The following is a 20,725-nucleotide window of genomic DNA, read 5'->3' as shown; positions in this document are numbered from 1 at the left end:
TTTGAAATCTTGTTAAAATTCTGTAGAGAAATGCTACCATTTGGTAGAAAAAGCCTGTCTACTTTGTAAATATATTTTTATATTTGCCAGTAATTTGGAAACTAATTTTATTGGATGTATGCAAAGAGAATATTCAAGAAAGAATATAGTAGTCCAGATCTGATGAGAGAAAACAATCATATTGTCTGGTTTTCAATAAAAATTACACTGAAAGGTGGATATATCTTTTTATTTCCAAGTAAACAGAAAGGTCCTTAAGCTTTTGTAAATTGGACAAAAGTGAGTTTGTCAGATATTTATTGCACAATTATCAGGCATTGTACTTAGAGAAATGACTGGCCTCATTGGTTTGAGCTTCAGAACAACAAGGGACAATGTTTAACTGTATTATGTGGATGATCATCGAAGGTTTTTAAACACACACAGGCACTGCTTATATTTGGTAGGACCTATACTTTAAAAATATTTAATTCTCCTAACCCTATAGGATAGGTGTAATCATTACCCTCATTTTAGAAATGGAGAAACGAAAACAGAGAGGTTAAAGTTTCAACCAGAAAAGCACAGCTATTAATATCGTTTCCACTTATACATTTTTATATTACCCCTTTACTGCAGCAAAACAAATAACTACATTCAATTTCTGTAATTTTCTACAATCTGATCAATAATTTCCTTCCCGTGGCTTCAGATAGATCTGGGAAGCTAGTGTTCACATTTATTATTGTTGTGTACCAAATCATCCAAAAACACAGTGGCTTGAAACACCAACAGTCTTTTATTTTGCTCTGCAATTTGGGAGGGCTTGGTGGGGTAGCTTATGTCTGCTCTGCTCAGCATTGTCTGTTGTGGCTTAACTGGGGGCTGGGGCTTTCAGTGTGACTCATTCACATGGCTGGTAAGTTGGTGCTAGCTTTTGGTTCCTCTGTGTTTCCTTCATGAGTGAGTATCTCAAGATACAGGAAATGGAAACTGCTGGTTTCTTAGATCCTGGGCTCAGAAGCTGGCACAGTGCCACTTTGGCTGTATTCTGCTGGGCAAGTGGTCACAGAGCCAAAATTCCAGGAGAGAGGAATGTATCCTACCTCTTGATAAAAGGCATGTCAGAAGAATTTGGGAGCCATGTCTTAAAACCAATACAAAAATGTAAAACCAATACTGTCTCTGTTAATAAAGAATCAGTTATTGAATGCCCATATCATTCATTATTGGTATGTTTCATGAATGAAAACAGTAACTTCTTACTGGGGATAAAACTAGTTTTCTGTCGGCTCCATGGTATAATCATTTTTTACATATTTGCTTATAAAATAAAGTGGCTTCTATTTTTGGCTGATAGTAAAATTGTTTTCCTTTGAAATTATTTGAATTAAACTCTGAAAGCTGCAGAACTACTAGGATCTATTGTTAATCAAGGTTATTTACATAGTGTGTTAGTGATTCTGACCAAATGTAACAATAAATGTGTAGCATGGGGTTAATGGTAGAAATTTCCTGGGAAAATATAGTACGTTGACTTTTACGGCAGAAGATTTCTAGTTCAGTTTGCATAGTGTTCTAAATAATTACGTTTTAGTTAATTTCCTTAGGCAGTTCTGCCTTTTAGTTCAAACCATTGTAGTTTGAAATTTTTTTGAAGCCAAGAGTATTTTCAGTTTTGATTTTAAGAATTGCTTTTCAAATTAATAAGGGAGAGAATCTCCTAAGCAAGTGTGTAGCACTGAGGAATACTTGAAAGAGCAGAGGAGCTTCGTTCTGGTCCCAATTCAGGTATCAGAAGGTGTGTGACTTTCTCAGCAAGGCACTTAACCTGTCTAGACTTTACGATTAGAACTTACCTATTCTAGTGTTAAAACTATATGGCTTATTGATATCTGTGTGATGATTGTTGCATATAAGCATTTCGGTGTTGGTATGGTGAAGTAGAGTACAGAATTTAGAGTGAAATGTTCTTGAACCTCTTTTGCCTCTAGCTAACTCTGTGAGTTCAGGTGAACTATTCAGTGAGGGGTTTTTGTTTTGGCCTTAGTTTCCTTACCTGTTAAAAATAAAAAGGTAAATGATCGAACTTGTGAGAATTAAATATATGTAAAGTACCTAGCACTTGCTAAATGCTCAGTACTCTTTCCTCTCTCAAGTTACCACCCCCAAACTCCCATTTCTTTTTCCTTAAAAGGGGAGATTGACTAGAAAATCTTTTAAACACTTTTCCTAAAAAGAGTGACACCTTAACTCTAATAATCTTTTGTTATTAAATGTAATCATTTTAAAATTTATTTCAAATATTTATGTACATTTTATGTGTGTATCTTTGTATTTATCATTTCTTCATAGCTATCAAATTTGACATAGGTGATTACAGTAATGGTAGGAATGGTTTGCAAATGTATATACTTGACCACATAATATGTTGTTAAATATGAAGAGTTAGTAGGATCATGCCTAATTGGAGGCCAAAATGGTGAAAAGGTTAGGAAGATGGATTAATAAAGAGAGAGAGTGCTTGGATTTTGGATACATGTTGAAATTAGAATCTTATGAGTAGAAAAAACTGAAAACCTAACACTTAGAATTTAAATTTTTAAACATTGCATTTTAAAGCAACATGATTTTCTGAAAAGCTTAGCATTTGCCTACACCAAGCTTGTCCAGCCCATGGCCTGCGGGCCCCACGTGGCCCAGTAAGGCTTTGAATGCTGCCCAACACAAATTTGTAAACTTTTTTTTTTTTTTTTTTGAGATGGCATCTTGCTCTATCACCCAGGCCGGAGTGCAGTGGCGTGATCTCGGCTCACTGCAGCCCCCGCCTCCCGGGTTCAAGCAGTTCTCTGCCTCAGGCTCCTGAGTAGCTGGGTTACAGGCGCCCACTGCCACGCCTGGCTAATTTTTTTGTATTTTTGGTGGAGATGGGGTTTCGCCAGCCTGGTCTTGAACTCCTGACCTTGTGATCCACCCTCCTCAGCCTCCTAAAGTGTAAGGAATTACAGGTGTGAGCCACCACTCCCAGCCCATAAATTTTCTTAAAATGAGGTGTTTTTGCAATTTTTTTAAAGCCCATCAGCTGTTGTTAGTGTATTTTATGTGTGGCCCAAGACAGTTCTTCCATTGTGGGCCAGGGGAGCCAAAAGATTGGACACCCCTGGTGGTCTATGCCATTCAAACTTGTAACTGTCTACTGATGATAAAATCGGAAGGATAAACTTAACAGTCTATCTCTGATGGCCGTCATCATATATATGCAGACATAACTCAAATTGTATGTTTGAGACTATAAAATCCTCATTGGCCTAGTAAGATGGCATTTCTCTTTTTAGAAAGGCATGAATAGAACAAAATCAGTTTATATGTGATGTTACAAGCCTGGCTTAGGGTAAAATCATACCAAGTTTTTTGTTGTTGTTATTAGCAAATGTAGGTCTTTGAGATAAATTAAAAATGAATCATTTTAGGTCAGTAGTATCTGTTGTGTTCACTAATCAATGGAATTTGTATTTGTTAGTGATCTAATCTAGAGGAATTGTTAGTTGTATTTGTTAGTGATCTAGAGGAATTATTCCTCCTCATTAAAAACTTTTAAAAAATGTTTGTGTGGCAGTAGATAACATAAAAGAAAGCTGTCTCTGTTGTCATGTTCAGAGTCAGGGTCACCAAAGACATGAAAAATGAGAAAGATGAGCCATCATCATCCCTTGCCCTTAGCTCTTGTAAGAAAATAGTAGATGTAGCTATAGCGTTTGGGCAAATGAATTTCTGTCTCTGATCACAGTTACCAAGTAATTACTAATGGTGATTTGGGGGAAGGAGAAATGATTGAGGGAGGTTATTGTATGATACTTTATTCTCCAAATGTAATGGAAGCATTTTCAACTCAACTCAGTTATAATGTATCATTCATGATAGGTTGTACTAGTGCTTTTAGAAAGCTTTATTTACTTTTCAGAACCTCCATGAATTGATTCATTTCCATTAGTGTATCAGCAGACCTTCACGTATTTTAGCTACTGCACTGGATTGAAAAAATAAAATCCTTAGTATCTAAATGTTTGATTGGTTTATTTGACTGTTCGTTTCTTACAATTGTTTATGTTTCAGGAGTTTTTGGGAGAACAGTAATAGAGAAATCTTGACAATCAATACGTGTTACATTCTTTTTAACCTGTTTTCTCTTATTTCAGCTTTACTTTTAGAAGCCCAATCAACACCATTTCAGGTCACACCTTCAACTATGGCAAATATTGTGAAAGGCCTGTATACCCTCAGACCAGGTAAACATTTCTCATTTCTGTTGGAGTTGGAACTGTTTGTTACAGCCTTTTCCAAAAGGGCAGTGGTTCTGTATGTGTTTTGTGAGGCCTAATGGTACTTGCATTTGCTGGAGCAAAAAAATTGAATAGACATTCATCATTGTAAAATGTAAACTCAGCTCAGTTGGAATGTTCTCTGCTAGTGGAAACCAACTAGTTTGTTTTTTTGCAGAACCTGTGAGGGAAATACAAGAAATAACTTGTAGAATACAATTTATTTTATGGATAAAATTGAACCTCATATTTGGTCTTAATTTCTCCTTTACTTCCTACCTCACGCTGCACATACAGATATCCACATTCACAAGTCCATCTTCTTAGGCCTGTTAAGTAACTTGCAAAGAATCTAGAAGTGTTGGTAAAGTTACAGTCATTTTGTAAAGATGTTCTGGGGAGAGAAATAGAAATAATCACAAGAACTAAAGGAAATACCAAAGATAACTATAGTCAAAAGCATGCTTTTAAAATTATCTTAATGTGACTGTCTTAGAATAAAACACTATAAATTTAAAGGAATCCCAAGGAGCTTTTGTATATATCTTTCTATAAGCGAGAACCTCAAACTTGTCAGAATTGTCTGGCAACTTACAAATGTCCGTGGGAGAGAGATTACAGAAGTTATCAAGATAGAACATTGTTCTACAATCTATAAACACAAGGAATGCTTTTTAGACAATAATTGCCTTTTTGTGAAATTCTTTTATTGTTTGAGGATTAAATGAAATAAAACATGATATAAAGAGCTTAACGCACAGTACCTGATAACGTAATAAGCATGCAAACATTCACTGCTGTTATTACTATCCATTTGAGTTTAATGGTTATTTTAGTTAATTGATGGCTTGTTTGCTTCATTAATTTAAACGACCTGTCAGAATTTAGCAAGCTAAAATGGAAACCAAGTGAAAACTGGTACTGGTAGACTGATTTTAGAAATACCTTCTTAAGCTGAGTGCGGTGGCTCACACCTGTAATCCCAGCACTTTGGGAGACTGAGGCGGGCAGATCACGAGGTCAGGAGATCCAGACCATCCTGGCTAACATGGTGAAACCCTGTGTCTACTAAAAATACAAAAAAATTAGCCTGGCATAGTGGTGGGCGCGTTTAGTCCCAGCTACTCGGAAGGCAGGAAAATGGCGTGAACCCAGGAGGTGAAGCTTCCAGCCTGGGTGATAGAGCAAGACCCTGTCTTAAAAAAAAAAAACAAAAAACAACCTTCTTAGTAATGACTTCTAGAGTATTCAAATTTATTGTTAAATTTGGATCTAGGTTTTGAGCTCTACTCTCTGATTTTTGACAGAAATTACTTGTATAAAGTAGTAAAGATATTTTATTGCATGTGTCCAATAAACTGATATTTTTCTGTATCTAGTTTCTCAGAATTTTACAGCAGTGTGATGAAGATGGCTCCTGAAATTGTATGTGTGTGTGTGTGTGTGTGTACTAGGTTATGAACGATTTTTTTTCTTTTGAAAGCATCTAAGTGCAGTATGACAAATTCTGCCTCCCAAGTAGGCAGCTTTATAAGCTCTGGCTTTTGTAAGTAACAAAATTGCAAAATAAAGTTAATCACTAAAGGTAGAAATGTATTGTGGGTACACGTTTATCTAAATGCTATTTTATCCAGGTTCAAACTCTTGTAATAGGGTTTATACTACTTGTAAGGAGAATTCTATATTTGAGAATTGTCCTTTTGAAAAGGTGAATTTTATCACATACTAACCTTTTGCTGCCCTGCACATTTTCTGAGATACTTGAAAACATATTTTGACATTTACATGTTTTGCCAGTACCCATTATGTTCCTGCTTTATTAAAGCCATTTTATTCACCTGACAGATTAAGATTAGAATATTTTAAAAGTTGAATTTTGAAAGGAAAAGTTTGTTCCACTGCAGTAGTTCTTAAGAGCTGGTCTTTGTATGACTGCATCTGAGTCACTTATGAAGGCTTTTTAAAGTCTAGATTCCTGGGCTGTAATCCTTGGAGATTCTGATGACTTCCCATTTTGGCATCCAGTCTTTAGAAATAGTTGCAACAATCCTATTCTGCCCTTTTTCAGTTAATACACACACTTTGTTTCTTCATCTTTATTTTGTAGCAGATGGGTTTGACTTTGCCAGCTCTGACTGATTAGTGATTCCCCGTAGCACTGTATTGAGACTCTTGGTGAAGCCATATTTGAGCTCGACTGGAAGGAGGGAAACATTTTGCCACGAGTTTCTCCCAAGGGGTGACTGAATGAATTGGTCCTTGTATCATTTGCAGTGTTTATTTGCCAATTTTAATTAGCTATTCTGCTGTTAGACATTTTGTTAACTTCCACTTTTTTACTTAACACAGACCAAATGTTCCACAGCATCAAACGTGGCTTTTTCTAATTTATAATCATTTACTCAGATTATTGTTTTTAAAATGGGTTTACTAGATTCAAGATATTGATATTTTTATAGTTTTTGAGATGTATAGCCAAAATATTTTCCAAGAGGAAAAATGTGAACAGGCTAGATTAAAACAATTCAAAATGAATAATAGCGTTAATTGAGGACCACCACCAAGGAAGGGAAATAATGGTTTCCCCATGCCCTTGATACAGGTGGGTGTTAATTCTCTTTAATGCTCACTGAATAAAAGGGAGAGAGCATGTTTATTTTAGCTTGAATTTTTTTTTTTAATATTAACAGGGCTATTTATTCTGTTTATATTACTCTTATAGGTTCTTTCATTTACCTGGTCTTATTGATTTGTACATATTCGTCATAATAAAGATAGTAATTCGTCTTTGTCATATCTGGTACAGGTGTTTTCCTATAACTTCTTTGCCTTATTTTCTATAGTCTCCTGATCTTTTAAAAAATGATTTGATAACTTAATTCTTTTTTTTTTTTTTTTTAACTGTTGTTTATATATATTTGCTGTAATTTAACAGGGGTCAAAAAATATTTTCAGAGTACTAACCAGTTACCTCCAGCCCACTTTAAACTTTCAGTCCCCCCTACCTTTTGAGCTGCCTCTTTTTTTAAATTACTGTTCTATTCTTGGGCTATATATTATATATTGTTTTAATTAATGGCTAATAAGGCTGATATTTCCACCAAGCCCCCTCCCACTCAGAATTGTGTGGTAATCACATTCATGTTTTCTTCCGTACTTCAGATTTGTTCAAAAATTCCCTAGGGATTTTCACTAAGTTCTGTTAAATCAGTAAAATCAGTAAAATATATAAAAAATGGCTTTCTTCATACTGTAAAATTCTTTTTTTTTTTTTTTTTTTTTTTGAGATGGAGTCTTGTTCTGTGGGCCAGGCTGGAGTGCAGTGGTGCCATCTCCGCTCACTGCAAGCTCCGCCTCCCGGGTTCACACCATTCTCCTGCCTCAGCCTCCCGAGTAGCTGGGACTATAGGTGCCGCCCACCACACCCAGCTAATTTTTTGTATTTTTAGTAGAGACGGGGTTTCACCGTGTTAGCCAGGATGGTCTCGATCTCCTGACCTCGTGATCCGCTCGCCTTGGCCTCCCAAAGTGCTGGGATTGCAGGCCTGAGCCACCGCGCCTGGCCTGTAAAACTCTTTTTAGAAGGGAAATTTTACTGCTATATGTTTTTTACCAGAATGGGATTGCACTAATTTTTTCCCCTGCTTTAAATTTGGCTTACTATGTATTTTAAAAGAAAACTTTACCTTTTCCATTTAATTTGATGTGTTTATATGCTTTCCTTAATGAATTGTTTCCTTTCCTCACAGAGTGGGTTCAGATGGCTCCAACTCTATTTTCTAAATTTATTCCAAACATTCTCCCTCCGGCGGTGGAATCTGAACTTTCTGAATATGCTGCTCAAGATCAGAAATTTCAAAGAGAACTTATACAGAATGGTTTTACAAGGCAAGTTGTTTTTTTTCTTTAGTGGTCAAATATGTCCATTTCCCTAGGCCAGTTTGGCTTGACATGGGATAAATGGTAAGGTTCTGAGAATGGGAGGTAACTGGCCAAGAGTCTTGCTGCTGCAAGAAGACATTAATTAGCTCCTTGTCTGTAGAAATGTTGAAGCCAGGTTTTGATTTTGTGGAAGCTGCTCTTCATTACATACATTTTTTTTGTTTTGTTTTTGAGACGGAGTCTTGCTCTGTTGTCCAGGCTGGAGTGCAGTGGCACAATCTCAGCTTACCGCAACTCCACTCCTGGGTTCAAGCAGTTCTCCTGCCTCTGCCTTCCAAGTAGCTGGGATTACAGATGTGCGCCACCACGCCTGGCTAATTGTTTTGTATTTTTAGTAGAGATGGGGTTTCACCATGTTGGCCAGGCTGGTTTCGAACTCCTGACCTCAAGTGATCTGCCCACCTCGGCCTCTCAAAGTGCTGGGATTATAGGCATGAGCTGCCAGGCCCAGCCCATACCTTTTGAAGAAGGGATTTCTCACTGGGTGAGCAGTTAGGAGGGCAAGCTCCAAGAGCTCTTTTAACTTTGATTTTCTTGTATTAGTCCTGTGCATATGGAAAAACATTATAGAACTTCTATGATCTGTTATAATGTACTTTTATGGCTAACCTAGCAAAGAGCTTTAAATTCTGTATTTCACACTTCCCTTCTTGCCCTAAATTCTAGCGGTTTCTTCTTAAAAAGTAGGGCATCTCTTTATTTGCCTGTCTTGGTTTTGATAATTTTCCTAAAGTTTTTGCACTTCATTATCGTGGTCATATCCCAGAAAATCTTGCAGAGTGCATTTTTCAACTAAAATACATTATAATAAAATTTTTGTGATTCCCTATGAGAAAATAGCCTATATCAGCAAATCATTGAAGGGCACAGTCGTATCGTGCATTTTTATAATCCTTACTCTTAGCGCTGCTCTGTGCCCTCTCTCATTTGGCTTCCTGATAGGAAGAAAGTTGTGGAAAGGAACACGCTTGAGGTATCTTAGGCATAGTCATGTCTACAAAAAGTAGGTTGAGTGTTCACTTATCTGGCTAGAGCTGGGGCTGGGCATTTTTTCAAAGGGTCTGAGGCCAAACTGAATTTCAGAAAAACAAGCCTTGACTAGGGTCACTGTTATGAAGTCTCAGATTAGGGACAAAAGCAGGTAATTTGTTGGTCCCTGGACTGGTATTTCCGTTTTCTGTCCTGGTAACATCTGTACTGGTGTGGTAGTGGGGGCAGTGAGTAATGCACTGATCATTTACCCCATCATTGACAGCTTAACACTAGAAGGGATCAGTGAAGTTGTGGAGATGGGCCTGGGAGACCTGGGGCTTTCTGTGGCTAGGGGAAGGGCGGGCCAGTGGGAAATGCTGAAATGTAGAGTTTTTCTCTTTAGTGTCAAGGGATTAGGTATTTCCTCACATTAATTGTAATAAGCTCCAGCAGAAAGAGGGTGATACTATTTTCATACACAGAATGAGGCCATTTATAAAAAGTATACATTGAGAAGTTTTGCCTCCCACCTATCTCCCTACGCATTCCACCCCATCAAGTAACCATTTTTATGTTTGTGATTCCTTCATTTTTTAAAATATAAATACAAGCAAACACAATATATGCTCATATTTCTGTTTCTTACACATTCCATCGTATGTATAGACTAAAACCTAACCAGTCCCCAGTAGATGGCCACATGAGTTATTTCTAGTCTTTTGTTACAATGGACAGTGCTGCAGTGAATCACCTTGTATATGCATTATTTTGTGCTTGTTACAGGTATATCTGGAGGGTGAATTCTCAGAAGTGGGATGGCTGGGTTAACAATAAATGCAGTTGTAATTTTGATTAATATTTGCCAGATTGCCCTCCACAGGGGATTTATGCCATTTTGCATATCCACCAGCAAAGGTGGAAAGTCCCTATTCTTTATGGCCTTGCGTGTACAGTATGTTGTTACACGTTTGTATTTTTGCCAACCTAGTAGGTGAAAAATAATTACTCAGAAGTGGTTTAATTTGCATTTCTTATATGAGTAAGGTTGAGCATATTTTCATATGTTTGCATTTGTTTTTCTGCAAACTACCTGTTTAAAGTTCTTTGCTTGTTTTTCTCTTTCTTAGTCTTGATTTCTAGGAAATCTCTATAGTGAAGACATTGATTCTCTGCCCAAGATATGACATGTTTTTCTCAATTTGTTTTTGCTTATGGTGGTTTTGTTTTGCTATGCAGAAGTCATGCAGAAGTATCTGATTTTCAGGTTTTTTTGGCCATATCTATATTTTGAATTATAGTTAATAGTTTTTCCTTAAATTTTTTTGAGTAGCTAGCCCTACAGGCACAGCTAGTGAGCCAGGATGGCTGATGTGTAGTGAACCGAGGCTGAGAGTGGAGGAAAGTGAGGTGGGAGAGTAGGCTGGAGAGTGAGTTGGACTTAATTTTTAACGGTAGTGGGAAGCCACTGAAGGGCTTTCATGAGAGGCGTGAACTAGTCTGTCCTCTACATGAGATCACTGGCTCTTGTCTGGGTTGATAAATAAGGCTCGTGTACTTGTTTAGGGAAGAGAAGACTGTGACTTGGCTTGGGATCATAGCAGTGGAGTTGATGAGGAATGATTGGTTTTGGGACAGAATGCCCCAGAATGAGGGAAAGAGAGGATGACCAGGGATTTTGGGCTGAGTGATTGAGCTGGAAGATTGAGGGAGGAATGGAGATGGATTGGAGTGAGCATTGTATTCTGGTCATGGTAAACTTGCCAGTGTATGTAAATCATCCAAATGGACATGGTGATGAGGCAGTTGGACCTGCAGATATCAAGGAGAGAGAGGAATGCAGAGCTGGAGATGTAGATATGGGAGCCTCTGGCCTGTGGGGAGAGTGTATGATCACCATCCTAGACTAAGAAGAATGCACATGGAGAAGAAAAGATGACCAGCGACAGAGCGCTGGGTAGAGCCAGCAAAGGAGACCTGAAAAGGATGGCAGACAGGGTGAAATAAGGTCAGGAACATGTGCTGTGGCATTACTGAAGCCTAAAAAGAAAAACTCGTGTTTCAGGAAGAAATCCACTTACAAATGCTGAGGAAGAAAGGCCAGTAGTGATTATTATTACTCATTACCTAAGCATTTGAGTCATTTCTGTTATTGTCTGAGAAGCTGGAGAGACAAAAAAATAGGTTTTATAGGTAGCTTAGGGCCTAGTCAGAACCTCTATTTTCTTAACTCTAAAGTGGAACTAGAACTTCCATAGGTGTTTGAGGATGAGCTGGTTAATACAGGTAAAGGCTCATATTCTTCCATCTGCAGAAAGCATAGTGAGGTACGTCAGGATTCTAAGATGTTTAATATGTATTTTTTAAATAGGTTGTTTGGTTAGAACTGAAATGTCTGCTATACTTTTATTATCAAATATGTTGATCCATTCTTCCTGTTTTGATGAGAACCTCTATTTACTTAACTCCAAAGTGAAACTAGAACTTCCACAGGTGTTCGACGATGAGCTGCTTGATACAGGTAAAGGCTCATTTTCTTCCATCTCCAGAAAGCATAGTGAGGTACATCAAGATTCTAAGATGTTTAATATGTATTTTTAAATAGGTTGTTTGGTTAGAACTGAAATGTCTGCTGTACTTTTATTTTCAAATATGTTGATCCATTCTTCTTGTTTTGATGTGAAGTCAGTTTTGTTGACTGCCTCTTCTTTTCTTATCCCCAGAGGTGACCAGTCCCGGAAGAGAGCTGGGGATGAGCTGGCTTATAGTAAGTAATGATATTCCTTCCCATCTTGATGGTTTTGTGATGTAAAGCAGCCATATTAATGCACTGTGATAACAGTGCATTGAATTTGATGATACCCATGTTGCTCTCATAAGGCACTGCTTGTAATCAGGGTGCTTTGCATGCTGTGGCAGCTCCAGCTGGTAGTGATGGTTCTCAGGGAGTTGGCAAGAGGCCACCAAGTTCTTTAGTTTCTACTGGGGTGACATTGTAGCCCAGTCTCAGTGCCTTAGGATCTCAGCCCCCTTTTATTTCCCTCCACACATGGTTTTGAGGATTTTTTTTTTAAAGCCTTTTTTGGGGAGTTGGGAGAGGAGTGAGAAATGTGTTGAATAAACAGATTCCTGCCACTATCAAATGCTGTCTGCTCTTCATACTTTTTCCTGTTCTGATGTTTTTTCAGACAGTTCGTCAGCGTGTGCAAGTTCCAGGGGGTACAGATAGTGAATGTGCTTTCCTTCCTGAAAAGAGGACACACTGGAGCTGCAGAGACTGTATTCAGAGCACAGTGGGGGCTGCAGACACTCAGGAGCTCTGTCACAAAGCTGTTCGTGGAAGAGGATGTTGGACTTCTTACTTGGTTTGTAATTTTAAAACAAAAACTAAAAAACAAAAAAAGTTGCTGCTAGACTTGGGGGTGATTTTGAAATGGGACAATCTTTTAATGAGTTTATCTACAGATTCTGTGAGGAAAAAGCATCTCAGAAAGTGACCATTTCTAAGTGAAATCTGACAGCCAAAATCAGCAGCTTCCTCCAAAAATAGAAGAGCAGAAGAATTTTGTTTTAAGCACTTGTTTTGTTCATTTGTGGACTTGGCATTTTGGTGTATTGGTTTCACATGTCAGGATCTCTTTTGCTTTAAAACCAAGCAGATCATTACAATACAGTATTTTTCACCCATAACCAAAACAACCCCTTTTAAAAGAGTTGGTCTTTGTTTAGCATTAGAAAGTCTTAGTAAAGGAAAATGCTAACTCTGCTTTTGCTAGAACTTTCCCCCATCAGTTCACAACTTTTTTCTATTCTGTGCCTTGAGCTTTGTGCACTTTGCAACTGTGTGACCATGTTGTCAAACTCCTCCTGGAGAAGTGTATGGTATCTAAACTCACCCACCCAGATGGCAGGTGTGGCCCTGTAGCAGGATGCTAATTAAATGGGAAAATAGACACTTGTTGCATATTGGTCAGATTTTCCCCTGGTTCACCAGAGCATATTCATGTTAATGTTAGGGACCAACTCTCATAGAGCATTTCCATTCCCTGTGCCACTTAACACGATGTCACCAGCTGCTGTAGTATTGGCAGTACTCTAGGGATGGGCGGTACTTTAGCTCTGAAGTTCCCCTTAGTATTATTGAGAGCTACTTCCTGTAATGCTCTAGGAAGCAGATAGTTATTAAGTCCAAATACACCCAGTGGTGTGGGGTTCCCGATCACTTCATTTTAAATGGAGTGAGATAATTACTTAAAAAAAGTCTGTCATTTGAACATTATATTTGAGTGTGATAGGGAAGAAGTAGCACTGCTGTCTTAAGGCTCCCTTCTAGCTGTGGCAAAGCTATATTTCTGTTTCTCTACATCCACAGTGCTTTTTAGTCCTTCATAAAAGGTTGTTGTTGTAAGCCCAAGAAAATAGATGCAGCAAGAGAAAAATACTTTTCTTCTCAATTTTGCTTGAATCTTAATTGAGCATAGGCTTCTCTACTAGGCAACATCAGACTAATAGTATTTACCTCTTCAGAGAACTTGAGGGGAAAAGAAACATCCCAGGGATACTGCGCCTGCTCTGCAGGTTTTTCATGAAGCTGCCTCTGCCAATTCAGTTTGTTATTTTTGGGGGGCAGTGGTGTGGATGGGAGGGTTAGAAATGGGATATTGGGAGCAAGTAAGTCACCCAATGATAGAAGTCCTTGATTTGCAAAACTGTTATGCAGAGAAGTAAAGATAAAGGTTGTCAGATTTATTTTTTAAAGTACTTAACCAGAGTTGGTGGATTTTGTGGACTTTAATTTGATTCAGTTCACTGTGTGAGCATCCTGGATTGCATCGATGAACACTGAATTACTGTAAGAACGTAGACAGGCTCTCACTATGACCTGGACAGTTTACTACACCGGTAACATTCTAGTATTAAGGAGAATTCCATTCATCATGACATTCACATTTTACTTTTCTCAATGGAATGCTTGCTGCAGGCTTACAAATCACACCTAGAACTGAAGTCTGAGTGGTGTTAATTATTTTTCTGAAAGGAATAAAATTGGAATGTTTCTTTAAATGTGGACAATTTCTTCAGTATCCTAATAATATACCCAAATGCTTTTTCTGGGAGAGAGCATTCTTTTACAAAAGAACTTTCCCTATAAAAGCATCACAGTATAATGTGAATTGGCATTAAAATCTTTGGATGCTTTTGCATTATTAAGTTCATGGAGAAATATATTTTACTATGTATGTATTAATAAAAAGTGGGCAAAGTAAAGTCTGCAAAATTTAGTTTCTCTAAATTTTTGCTCAGTGACTGCAGCTGGCTATGGGTCAGGGCTTATTACAACAAAACCTTGCCTGGAAGGCACTCTAGGAAGGTTGTACATAGTCTCCCAGTCTGCATGTCCTGGCTGTTAATCATCTTGGCCCCTTGAGGCACATCGCAGTATGAAGGACCTGTTTAAGTTGAAATAGACTTGGTTATTTATTGGGATTCTTAAAAATTCTGAGTTTGCAATATGAGAGGAAATAAGATTTCCTACCCCTTCCCCTCATTTTATATTGACTGTTTGCCAGAAAGTATTTTCTTCTATTTTCTTGTATTTTGCTTTTGAGATGGAGTCTCATTCTGTCACCCAGGCTGGAGTGCTGTTGTGTGATCTTGGCTCACTGCAACCTCTGCCTCCTGGGTTCAAGTGATTCTCCTGCCTCAGCCTCCTGAGTAGCTGGGATTACAGGCATGTGCCACCACACCCGGCTACTTTTTGTATTTTGTTTTCAGTAGAGATGGGGTTTCACCATGTTAGGCTGGTCTCAAACTCCTGACCTCAAAGTGATCCACCCGCCTTGGCCTCCCAAAGGGCTGGGGTTACAGGTGTGAGCCACTTTGCCTGGCCTTTTATTTTGTATTCTTGCCAGTACAGTATATGGTTTTTCTACCCCAATTACATACTGGCTTTTGTACCAACATCACTAAAGGCCCAAATCATTGAAGATGGAAAACTGTACATGCAGGCTGATTGTCTGGTTAGTCAGTGGCCGATTTGCTTAAACTGTCTAGTATGTATGTGCAGCCTGAAACTAGCTCCTTAAAAGGAAAGCCAGGTCAGTCATCTTGAAAAAATGACATGTAAAAGTAAATAGATAATTGTTTTGAGAGACGGTACATATTTTAAAGGTTGGCCTTAAGTTTCAGTAACATTGTCATTTGTGACCTTTTGTTGTCACAGCTGTACCCTAACCTGACAGGAATTACTAGTGTTTTTTTGTGGGGCAGAAAGCAAAACCTGGTGTTGTGACTATTATCCTAATAGTTCTTAGGCAAGGTTAGTAAGAAGCAACACAAACCCAGATGCATGCATTGTGCATTATTTTGTAGACAAGTTACTTTCCTTCTGTCCCTTTAACACATTTGTAGCAATTACCCTCCCTTTCTTTGGGGTCTAGAGTGAAAGCTAATTTGTGGGTAGATGAGATTGCAGAAGAATGGATGTCCATGGCTGTGAACACTGCACATCCATCTCCAGTGCTCACACCCGTGCAGCTACCACTCCCTGGCTGCATGCCATGCTGTCGGGTTGCAGATTTGCACACATAAATTCCTCAGGAAGAGTTTGCATGAGCATCACCTCGCAATATTCTGTACTGACCAAACAAGGGATTTGAATGTTTTTCAGCACAAAAGGATGACTTCCGAGTGGTGGTCTGTACACATACTAGCAAAGGTAATGGTGATCTAGCAAACAAAATTGGTTTCTGCAGTTGGAAGTGAGCAGGAGCACTTGTATTATAGTATTTAAATAATCCTGGTTAATCTCTTTTTAAGCAGAGTAACCCTTCCAGATTTTGTCTTATTATTATTGAGGCTGGCTTTATTTTCTTCTTTTTCCCCCTGTTTTATAGCAGTTAATTATTTTTGTGATTATTATGCAAGAAGGATTGCCCTTGAGTTAAAATGTTATTGTTTCATAAGCAGCTATTAAAATAACTGAGCATTGTTTTATGAAATACACTAATCTGAGATACTGAAAAGCTTTGCAACTAAAAAGGAAAACAACCTGCATTAGTCATCTAGCTATTGTTTGGATGTTTTGAGTTGATTTTTTTATGGTGCCTCTTTTAGCTTGGAATATTATGTTTACTTTAATCCAAGTCTAGGCCTTTTAAAGGGTCCTTAAAATTAAAGTTCGGAATGTCAATCCCTTTGACACCTATTACAGGTTTATAGGACCTTTTTGGTTGTGATTACTGTTTTCAATACAATTGTGTAAATGAAGTTCACTTTTGTCAGAAGTTAAAATGGAGGTCATAGGAGTTCATGGAGAAATAGCTCTCCTATTTCTTTCATTACCCCCATTGAAATTCACCCCAGTTTCTGGCCACAAGAATATGAGAAAGGAACCCTGTTCTTTTCCAAGGGAAATTATCCTTCTCTGTCCCCACTGTTGATTAACTGAAGTCCCAGACACCTTCCTTCCTCCACTGGCCAAGACCCACCTTGAACCTCTTTTCAGAGCCGAGTGGCATGAATACGTGTACTGTTTCTGCTTCTGTTGACGGAGTGGCTATGGGAGTATTAAAGGAAATGCTAATTCGAGCTTCATTCTTAGGGGAACCTACTATATATTGCATCCCTGCTGGTTGGAAATTATCTTCATCTCTGGACTGCATTTAGAAAAATGTTAATGGCTTACGATTCTGGGAACTTTATAGTGTGGCTCTGGGGTTAAGAATTCTGTGGTTTGAAAAAAAATAAATATTTTGTATTGATTCTTACATGTCATTTCAATGTTGTGACTATGTACTAAATGCAGTAAGACTGTGGGTGTTCTCTTAGAAGAGTGCGTTTTGTTAAACAGATGGCAGTTCACTCTCACTAGTCCTATTTGTCAATATTACAGCCACGCACTTCAGGATAACTTATTCAAATGGGAAGCTATGGCTAGTAACAGGAATGCTTAAGAAAAATTTGGAGGGCAAGCACAGGCAAGAGGCTTTTGCCACTCACTAGCACAGCCAGAGCAAGGATAAAGCAATGAAGTCTTGTGCCTAGTGGTGCTTGTTTGTCAGAAGCCATAGTGAGCTCAGCACAGGGCGTTCTGTACATCATCTCATTAATCCAAGAAAAACAAAATGGCAGAGGAAACTCCTACTGACCTGGGATACAAAGCCACTGACTTTGGCTCTTGATCTTTTGGTGGGTTCTGAATCACTCCTTCTGTATTAGGGCGTATACTATCACTCTAAAACATTGTGGTAAATGAAATAAATCTTGTACAGATGTCCTTGGCCTTGTTATGTTATGTTATAAATCCTGTACAGATGTCCTTGGCCTTAATACCTGGTTCACTGGAACTTTGTTATAATATAGAACATTTGATTTTGCTTATAGCATATTAATATTGCCTCCTAAGTGACAGCCACACAGAGCACACGTCTGTTAGCACAGTTACTTAGCCTGCAGGGTGAGTGTTGATCTTGACCTCTGTAACCAGTGCTAAAAAACTGTGTGTAACAAAATACATATGGTCATATCTATTCTATATTCATATATAGTATGGATACGGATATCAGTATATTTGTAATTTTTGTGTTTTAAACCCTAGTTTCTTCTGTGGCCCTTTAATCAACTTTTGGACTTAGGTTGTTTTTTTGTTTGCATTTATTGGTACTATGGTTTTTTTTATAACCCTTTGTGTTTTCTTGCTGTGAAATTAGTGCCATCCCCTAGGTTATTTGTAACCTTATCTACCGTTTGGTTATCACATATGGCAGAATTCAGCAACTCTGACAATTTCCATTTTCACTCCCCTGCCCCACAGTTAAGTAGGGTGCCATTTAACCTCCCTCCCCTTTAGCAGGTTTGTTTTTTACTAAGTACAAACCTTTTCTACTAGAACCAGCTGTGTGTGTGTGTGTGTGTGTGTGTGTGTGTATGTGTGTGAATTTTTTTTCTTCTTTTGGTCTGTTTCTCAATAATCCAAAATTCTAAAATACCTTGAATATCAAAAAGCATGATAGTAGAATGAATATCACACATAATAGAACCTGAGAGCAACTAGCTTAACTGGTTGTAATCTTGAGTAGGTTTTTTTTTTTAATCTGTTTTCCTTTATTAAGCCTTCTCCCTCCCTAAATTGTTAAGCCAGAAGGGCATAATAATTCAAAACTTTCTAGTAATGTACCTACATGTCTAATAGTGTACCTCAAAATATGTAAAGAAAAAGTGGCTCACACCTGTAATCCCACCACTTTCAGAGGCTGAGGTGGGAAGGTTGCTTGAAGCCAGGATTTGAGACCAGCCTGGGCAACAAAGACCCCATCTCTAAAAAAGAATTTTTTAAATTAGGGCCAGACATGGTGGCTCATGCCTGTAATTCCAGCACTTGAGGAGGCTGAAGTGGGCATATCATTTGAGGTCAGGAGTTCAAGACCAGCCCGGCCAACATGGTGAAACTCCGTCTCTACTGAAAATACAAAAATCAGTGGGGCGTGGTGGTGCACGCCTGTAATTGCAGCTACTCGGGAGGCTGAGGCAGGAAAATCGCCTGAACCCGGGAGGCAGAGGTTTCAGTGAGCCGAGATCGCGCCATTGCACTCCAGCCTGAGCGACAAGAGTGAAACTATTTGAAGCAAAAAAAAAAAAAAAAAAAAAAAAGTTGGGCCTGGCACAGTGGCCCTCGCCCGTAATCTCAGTACTTCGGGAGGCTGAGGCAGGTGGATCACTTGAGGCCAGGAGCTCGAGACCAGCTTGGCTAACATGGAGAAACTCTGTCTCTACTAAAAATAAAAAATAAAAAAAAACTAGCTGGGCATGGTGGCACATGCCGGTAATCCCAGCTGCTCGCTCGGGTGACTGAGGCACGAGAATCACTTGAACCCAGGAGGTGAAGGTTGCAGTGGGCTAAGATTGCACTGCTGGACTCCAGCCTGGGCAACAGAGTGAGACTGTCTCAAAAAAAAAAAAAAAAAAGTTGGGCGTGGTGGTACCTGTTTTTAGTCCTAGCTACTTGGGAGGCTAAGGCGTGAGGCAGAAGGATTGCTTGAGCCCAAGAGTTTGAGGCTGCATTGAGCTATGCTGATACCACTGCATTTCAGCTAGGATAACAGAGTGAGACCCTGTCTAGAAAAAAATTTAAAAAGTTAAAAAAAGACTACAAAAAGGAAAAATGAACACAACTACAAGGAGAAATAGATGAATCTACCAGCATACGGGGCATTTTCAACAGACTCCTCAGTAATTAATAGATCTTGCAAAGACCAAATCAGGAAGACTATTAAGGACATAGAAGATTTAAATAGTACAGCTAATCAGTTTGATCTGACAGATAAATACACACACGTATGTAAAAAACGTTGTACCCTTCAGTAGGAAAATAAACATTTTTTGTAAACCAAATCTAACAGTGTATTCAAAATGTAACAAATGATGACTGAAATGGATTGGTCTCAGGAATACAAGGTTGGTTTTTTAATGTAATTAAGAAATGCTGTTTATAATAGGAACAAAAAAAGTACCTAAGAAATTTTAAAATGAGAAAATGAAAAAAACTTAATGGACCTAAATAAATGTAGAGAATATAAGGGATAACACTCAATATTATCTAAATCTCAACTTTTTCTCCCAATTGCAATTCCAAAAAAGTTCCCAGTGATTTTCACTGTGGAACCTGACAAGTTGATTCTTCGATATAAATGGAAGAGCAAAGGGCCAAGGATATCCAAGACCTTTCTGAATGGATTGTGAGGGGAACGAGCACTACAAGATTCTAACACTTACTGCCAAAGATAGTGATTAAAACAATGACTTTGGAGTAGGGAAGAATTTCATCAAGATAGAAAATGCAAACTATCAATTAAAAGATAAGTACTTTGGCTACATTGATCATACGTACTTAATACCAAACATGCTGTAGAGTGAAAAGAGAAGCCAAATCTGGAATAAGATATAAATATTGATAATATATACATAACTGCTAAAGAGCACCTGAATGCAAATCAGCAATGAAAACAACTCAGGAGAGACAGACCCCAGACACTAGCAGGCATTTCACAGAAGAAACAGAAATGGCCCATAAATGTAAAAAGATGTTCAGCCTCATTAGACATCAGAAAATGCACATTCAAACCGCAGATACTATTTCCTTACTGACAACTTGGCAGAAATTATGAGAAGTCTGAAAATAACAGTCTGAGAGATTATGACAACAAACCATCTGTTGTTGGCGTGTAAATCTATACTTTGGAGAACAGTATTGTCTAATGAAATTGAACATAGGCATCTCTTATAGCCCACTATTTATACTTAGAAAAACTCATGTGCATGTGTACCAGGAAACATATACAGGAATGTTTATAACAGCATTATGTGTAATAATTACAGGGAATGAAGGAGGGAGCCAAATGCCTATCTAGCAAACAGTGAATAAATGAAGTGTATGCTACATACAAGTGTATGCTAGATAGTGGAATTCTCTAGAGTAGTCAAGGCATCATACCACTGTGGGCTTCAACATGGATGAG

General features: G+C 38.3%; 1 protein-coding gene across 1 annotated transcript in view; it reads left to right on the top strand.

Annotated features, from left to right (window-relative positions):
• The window catches only part of CACUL1 (CDK2 associated cullin domain 1), a 63,557-nt gene extending 50,777 nt beyond the window's left edge, over positions 1–12,780 (top strand). The window contains exons 6-9 of the mRNA XM_007964236.3: positions 4,176–4,265; positions 8,048–8,186; positions 11,933–11,976; positions 12,398–12,780. Of these exons, the coding sequence (XP_007962427.2) occupies positions 4,176–4,265; positions 8,048–8,186; positions 11,933–11,976; positions 12,398–12,438 (314 nt within the window). The 3' untranslated portion in view covers positions 12,439–12,780. The remainder of the gene's footprint in view (positions 1–4,175; positions 4,266–8,047; positions 8,187–11,932; positions 11,977–12,397) is intronic.
• The last annotated feature ends 7,945 nt before the right edge of the window (positions 12,781–20,725 follow it).

The sequence above is a fragment of the Chlorocebus sabaeus genome, chromosome 9, assembly GCF_047675955.1.
Source record: "Chlorocebus sabaeus isolate Y175 chromosome 9, mChlSab1.0.hap1, whole genome shotgun sequence".
Taxonomy (NCBI): Eukaryota; Metazoa; Chordata; class Mammalia; order Primates; family Cercopithecidae; genus Chlorocebus; species Chlorocebus sabaeus.
Note: the sequence above shows the minus strand (reverse complement) of the source record. Positions and strands in the feature narration are given on the sequence as shown.